The sequence below is a fragment of the Mus caroli genome, chromosome 19 (genome assembly GCF_900094665.2).
Source record: "Mus caroli chromosome 19, CAROLI_EIJ_v1.1, whole genome shotgun sequence".
In the NCBI taxonomy this organism is placed as follows: Eukaryota; Metazoa; Chordata; class Mammalia; order Rodentia; family Muridae; genus Mus; species Mus caroli.
In genome coordinates, this window is record NC_034588.1 from 28,927,983 (window position 1) to 28,935,357 (window position 7,375).

Genomic DNA, 7,375 nt, shown 5'->3' on the forward strand with positions numbered 1-7,375 from the left:
AAAAAAAAAAAAAAAAAAAAAAAAAAAAAAAAAAAGTCACTTTAGGGAAGTGGGGTCGAGTCAGTGAGCCTGCGTGGTGGGAAACCTGGGGACAGGACTCCAACCCCAAGCACAGCCAGCCCAAGGGCTGCCCCTTTTTCCCCGAGTGGTCAAAGCTGCCATCACCAATAAGATCACCAGCCGCATATTTCAGTTGTTACAGGAAGCTGGTATAAAAACTGCTTTCACCAAGAAATGTGGGGAGACTGATTTCATTGCACCCCAATGTGATATGATTCCCATTGAATGGGTATGCTGAAGAATAGCAACTGGATCTTTCCTCAAAGAAACCCTGGTGTATAGGAGGGGTACAAGTTCTATCCATCCCAAGTGGAGATGTTCTTCAAGGAGGATGCCAATAATGACCCACAGTGGTCTGAGGAGCAGCTCATGCAAAATTGTGTTTTGCTGGCCTTGTTATAGGGAAGACTGACGTGGGCATCATGAGTCATGACACACAAACTATTTTTGAAATTCTGGGGAAGTCCTGGCTGCCCCAGAACTGTACGCTGAAGATATGAAGATTGAATTTGGTGTTGATGTAACCACCAAAGAGATTGTTCTTGCTGATGTCATTGGTCATGATTCCTGGAGGCTATGGCCATCGAGAGATCGGAACCAGCAGAAAGACAGTCTTAACATTGATCTCAAAGAAGTAACTCCAGAAGGACTCCAGATGGTAAAGAAAAACTTTGAGTGGGTTGCAGACCGAGTGGAGTTGCTTCTCAAGTCAGACAGTCCGTGCAGGGTGGTAGGCTGATGCTAGTGCTACACCTCTGACCTTGTGACCTGTGAAAAAATTAAGAAGGCTTGTGGAAATTTTGGGATTCCGTGTAACATCCGCTCATAAAGGACCAGATGAGACTTTGAGGGTTGAAGCAGAATGTGAAGGGGATGGTGTGCCTACTGTATTTGTAGCAGTGGCAGGCAGAAGCAATGGTCTAGGCCCAGTGATGTCTGGTAATACTGCACATCTGGTTATCAGCTGTCTCCGGATCACACCAGACTGGGGAGCTCAGGATGTGTGGTCATCTCTTTGACTGCCCAGTGGCCTTGGCTGTTCAACTATACTTTCTCCAGAAGGATCAGCTCAGTTTGCTGCTCAGATATTTGGGTTAAACAATCACTTGGTGTGGGCCAAACTTCGAGTGAGCATATTGAACACCTGGATATCCTTAAAGCAGGCTGATAAGAAAATCAGACAATGCAATTTGTGAAAGAGCAATTTAATTTTTAGGAGAAAAGTTACGTAGTCCTAGTTTGGATTTAAAGAAAAACATCAGGCAAAAATCATTTCACATAAGAGAAAACAATTCAGTTTACTAATGAACAAATGGTACTCAATGCTTATGAGTTGGCACATTGTCAGTGGATATTATTAATATTTTCTAGCTCTACATAGTGATACGACCCTGTAACCTTAGCACTCCAGAGCCTGAGGCAGCAGGATCTCTAAGTTCAGGGCCACCCTGAACTGTGTATTGAGACTCTACTTGCCGGGGAGGGAATCTTTATAGTTAGTAAAATTGGCATGACATTACTAAATTTATTCTCACCCTCTGTATGGTCATTTTTTGGGTAAATATGTAATTATGGAACTGGAGCAATGTGTCTGCTGTATGAACCACTATGAAGAACCAGTGTGGCTCTCTTGCCGTCGACCTGAGTTTGGTTCCCAGTATCTGTATAGATTGCCTCACAATAAATACCCTTTAACTGAGGGGATCTGACCCCATGGCTTCCTTATGCACCTGCTCTCAAATACACCCAACACACACAAAATTTTAAAAAGTAAACTTTTTAAAAAGAGTATTGTTTCTAAATGGTAATAGCATTTTTTTTATTAATCAGTAGATAATGCTTGATCTGAGTTGATGCTTTGAAAATTAAAATACTTGTGTATAACAAAAAAAAATCACTTTATAATAATGAAATCACAAATGAAAACATACAGGGGGCTGGAGAGATAGTTCAATGGTTAAGAACACCTGAAGTGCTTGCAGAAGACCTGGGTTCAGTTCCCATCATCCTCATGGAGAATAATAACTGTCTGTAATTCTAATTTTAGGGGCTCTAACCTTCTATTCTCTCAGGTACTGGGCACAGGCATGGTACACATACACACGGGTGGGTACTCATACATACACATAAAATTAAATAAATATTTTTTAAATAGTACCTTTTAAAAATAAGGTTTAAAATTATACCATTTTTAAAAGCGTTCACCTAGATTAAGGTAGCCACTCCAACAAAGTATATATTCTAGTTAGATGGTTTCTGGAATGATAGGATTCCTCCTCTCTCAGTCTTCTATGAAATACAGACATCTTATCAGTAAGGACAATCCTAAGGAGGGTTTGATTTGAAATATATGTGAAATTGACTATGCAGGAGACTGATAGCTAGTTGTATCTATTCCACCTGAGGTTACTCACGGGGTCCTGCCAATGGTAGTGAAAATAGAGAAGATATGAAATAAATACCACCATGCTACAGGGTTATTATTCATTAACAGTCTTCTCTGTGAATCCCACTGTTGACTCTATAAAACAGATAAAACTACTTCTCTCACACAGGGTGTCATACAAATAACAAAAGTAAGGTACTTAAATCTCTGGCCCTCAAAGGGTTGGGTGATCTGTAAGTTGACTGGCAACTGTGGGGGTGACTGGTGGGAAGGGCAGAGGAAGGAGGGGAAATATAATAATTTGGAAAGATAAAGTATTCAAGAACAGTCAGTTCCCCATTTAGAAGTCAGAAGCAAGGTAAAGAAACAGAGAATCTTTACAAATTAGGAAGTGGGATAAATTCAACATGAACTAGTCAAGAAGAGACCACAGAGCTGCCTTCACGACTTCCATTCTGCTGTGGTCAATCTGCCAGAGAGAGAAAAAAAAAAACCTTCCTTCCAGAAAGGAACAATAACCTTTACTTTGCTGTCAGCCGCCATTTCTCCAGGGATGGATGAGGCTATTACCCAGAAAAGACCTGCAGTTATCACATCATCTTCCTCCCCATCAAATATTCACTGAGCATCCTCTAAATGCTGGCTTCTGGAGACATTAAAGTCATGTCCTTGGCTTGTGAGAAGGTCTATTTTGTCTCCAGACAATTCTAGGAAAGGATGTTGATCAGCCATACACATTTAGAAATTCTAGACTCTCTCCTGCTGACAAATGATATCAGAACAGTCCACTAACCATCAAAAAGAAAAACAAACAAAACCAGTGTGGGCATCCTTCCTCTTACTATAGGCAGCTCTGCAAAGATGAATAAACAGAGGCCTCAGGACCAGCTGCACCTCTCAGAATCAATTAAGGCCTTGCCCAAATCACTTAATTTCTTGGAATCTCAAGTTCATTATCTATAAAATAGAAACATCACCTAGTTTGCTCATCTTGCAGGCTTTTTTATATGGGACAAATAATAGAAGAAAATCTGTTACAGACAAGAAACTATTTCTATTTTATTTTATTTTATTTTATTTTATTTTATTTTATTTTGTGTGTGTCATGTACACCATGAGTGCATGGTGGTCAAAGGACAACTTGTGGGAATTTGTTCTAGCCTTCCACCAGGTGAGTCCAGAGATAGAACACAGATCATCACACTTACAATCAGGCACCATTATCCACTGAGCCATATTGCTGGCTCTTTGTAATTTTGGGATTGGGGGCAGTGCATTTTTTACAGTAATCATATCAGAACCGCTTCTTGATTTGGCAGTGACATAGATGCATCATGAGTAGTAGCAAACCCCAGTAGCACAGGGTGAGTTGGTGAAGTGAGGAGCAGGGCCCAGTATAGACAGATGCCTTAGTGCTAAGACATGTGGAGATGTCGGGATGTGGAGAAAACGGATGTCAAGTGGTGAACCTACATCCAGTCTAAAGAGACCAGGTTCTAATCAGCTTTCCATCTAGTGTCCCTTCTTACAAAGTTCAGAAGTCAAGACTGCGAACATCCAGGAGGCCAGTGGCAAAATCTGTGTAGCACACACAATGGTCCTGATACCACAAAAGAAAAGAGGGAAGGGGTATGAGTCTATACTGAAACATCTTTCCTCTAAAGAAACCATATTGTATTTGGAAGTGTTATACACTTGCGACCTCTACCACCACCCTCCATTACACACAGATTCTCACTTATGAAAACTGCTTAATTTTTCCCCCATCCCCGTTTAGGACTGGCCGTCTCTTGGGAGTCTGTGCCAGTGTGGACAACTGCCGATTGTTTGTGGGAGGAATCCCCAAAACCAAAAAGAGGGAAGAAATCTTATCAGAGATGAAAAAAGTCACAGAAGGAGTTGTTGATGTCATTGTCTACCCAAGTGCTGCTGATAAAACCAAAAACCGGGGATTTGCCTTTGTGGAATATGAGAGTCACCGAGCAGCTGCCATGGCTAGGCGGAGGCTGCTGCCAGGTAAACCATTTCTGAACAGAGACTGTCCCAGCCCGCAGCAGACCCCCGGCATGAGCGTCCCTGTTGATCTTCCTTTAAGCTCTTCATCTTGTTTATTTCTCTCACAGTTGATTCAGTTCCATAAAATGTTTATAGATGTGTATTTTGGAAAAGTCACACCTCTGCACATCAGGAGAACTTTGATCGATAGCAATCCCACAGAGAATCCTCCGCAAAGAAACTTTTTAAGATTAAAGAAATCCACCACGGATATAGCTGCATGAAAGTTCACAGGCGAGTTAGAATTGGGCTACGTTACCTATCACGGTGTACATACACACCAGTGTGTGACACACCATCCCAAGGATAACCAACAGACATGCTTTCAATGTGTTTCCCAGTTTCTAATAATTTCCATCTAATTAGAGATAAGAAATATGAATGTTCTTCCTGGACACCTCTATTTAGACAATTCAGACACACATGTGAGCACCAATCATCAATTCATGAGTTTAACGACACACCAACACTGCCTAGGTCAGACCAACACAGGCAAATATGCAAAGCTCCTTGGCTTGCTGTAAAATAGTCACTAAAACTCAACACAGTCCTATTGGAAGAAACTATCTAAACCACTAGTTCTCAACCTTCATAATACTGAGATTCTTTTTTAATACAGGTCCTCATGTTATGGTGACCCCCAACCATAAAATTATTTCATTACTATTTCACAACTGTACTTTTGTTACTGTTACCACTCATTATATAAATATCTAGTAGGAAGTATATCTGATGTGTGACCCACAGGTTGAGAACCAGTGATCTAGAGTGTTAAGTAGCTAGCACTAGGGTCTACTCTTAAGAAAACTATGAGAGATGGTGGGGGAGGTGGAACAGGACCAAACTCTAAAGTTATTTTGACTTATACAGACTTTCCTGACTGTACTTTTTGGTTTTAATAGCGGTGTTGATTGAACAGAGTGTCTTGAGCTTTGTAGGCCCACATTCTGCCACTCAACTATGTCCTTGCTCTGTGTACGTTCCTTATAAGTTAGCATATAAGGCATTGGGTATCATTGAGGTATGTTCAGTGTTTCGGTAGACTCTCTTCCCCCTCATCTTCTTTTCTTTACCTCCTCTGATTCCCAGACAGTTGTGAGCCTCTTGTAGGCTTTCAGAATTGAAGTCAAGTCATCTAGAAGGGCAGCTAATGCTCCTAACAGCTGGGTCGTCCCTCCAGCTCCCGTTACTATTTTATATGGTTTAGAATAGAGGTCTGATTTCCACGTGTGGATTAGGATACCCCACTTTACCCAGAAATCTTTTAAATATTATTTAGCACTGCCTGACCTCAAATCTGAGCTCCTCCTTCCTCTGCCTCATCAGGTACCACTATGCCCAGTGGAGCCTAGTGCTATTTATTAAAGAGTCTACACTTTCTGTTTGTATGCTTTTGGAGCGTTCTGCCAAAGACCACAATTGATTTGTAAGAAATAAGAGGGTGGACATTTGCTTCCCCTATATAATAATTACACCAATAGATCCTTCCTGACACTAATAATAATTTCTGATTTTGTTCTGTCAAATTCTGTGTTCCCTACAAGATAAAACTTACTTCCAAACAGTGAATTAAACAAGCAACCTAGATTTTCCACAAAATGTAGAAACTGAGTTGATCTCTCACCCTTATCCCACCACTTCAACCTGGAGCCTCTGGGGATATGGTGGCTGAGTGGCAAAATCCAAAGGGGAAGAAAGAAGTAGTGATAGGAAGTTACTGTTCGGTGGCAATCTTTGAAGCTGTAAAAGTGGGTGCTGCCCCCTCCTTCCACAAGATCATGATAAGAAAGAACTGAGAGGCTCATGGGAAACACACAGCATAGTAGGAAGCACCCAGTAAACTACCACTGTAGAGTACAGGAACCTCTCTGACTTGGGTCACACCCACTCTTTTAAGACAAGTTACAATTTCTTATCATCACCTGTCTTCTTAGTCTTCTCTGAATTGGGACTTTTAAATATATATATTTTTTCCTCCGAGTTCCCACATTGCCTGTACTCAGACTGAGAATGTGGAAGGAGCACAGTTGGTCTGAGCCCTGGATCAAATCTGAGAGACTGAGAACAAAGAATGTTTGGCCCCATCCACCCTGACTCCTTTGTGTATGTCTAAGTGATGGTGTCTGGCTAATAGCAACACATTCCAACTACAGCCAATGCTGTCCAAATGACCTCTTAATGTTTCATGGAGTCAGACTCTGTGTCTGAGCCCTAAATCTGCTCTTTCTCCCCTTTTATTATCTCACCTTAAAAACTACCTCCCCCCTTGAAAAAGCTGTCCTGAGAGTCAAATGCACCCACTGCGTCCTCACTCCTTCTCCATTTCAAACCACATCCTGCTTCTCTATATACATTCAATCATTATGATAAGCCACTAGTCACACTGAAGACTCTCCTACCAGACTCTCACTTTATTTAAATGTCTTTAAAAATCAATAGTAATCTTTTTTAGTGGTCTTGGTCATTTAAGACCTTAACGGTCAGTTCAATTTAAAAGACCATCAGCATGCGCTGAGATGATGTCGTGACTTCTAAATAATTCATCACTCTTCTGGTCATTGTCGACAGGAAGAATTCAGTTGTGGGGACATCCTATTGCAGTAGACTGGGCAGAACCAGAAGTTGAAGTTGATGAGGACACGATGTCTTCCGTGAAAATCCTGTATGTAAGGAACCTTATGCTGTCTACCTCGGAAGAAATGATTGAAAAGGAATTCAACAGTATTAAACCAGGTGGGACAAACGTGCAATTACTTCTTCAAAATGTGCTCTAGCCGGGCGGTGGTGGCGCACGCCTTTAATCCCAGCACTCGGGAGGCAGAGGCAGGCGGATTTCTGAGTTCGAGGCCAGCCTGGTCTACAAAGTGAGTTCCA

The 7,375-nt window shown here is 41.5% G+C and overlaps 1 protein-coding gene and 1 pseudogene across 3 annotated transcripts in view; both read left to right on the forward strand.

Annotated features, from left to right (window-relative positions):
- The window catches only part of A1cf (APOBEC1 complementation factor), a 70,623-nt gene that overhangs the window by 44,096 nt on the left and 19,152 nt on the right, over positions 1-7,375 (forward strand). For all 3 annotated transcript variants that reach the window (XM_021151317.2, XM_021151318.1, XM_029472880.1), the window contains 2 exons: positions 4,224-4,462; positions 7,070-7,234. In XM_021151317.2, coding sequence (XP_021006976.1) covers positions 4,224-4,462; positions 7,070-7,234 — 404 coding nt within the window. The remainder of the gene's footprint in view (positions 1-4,223; positions 4,463-7,069; positions 7,235-7,375) is intronic.
- On the forward strand, positions 71-1,932 carry LOC110285948 (annotated as a pseudogene).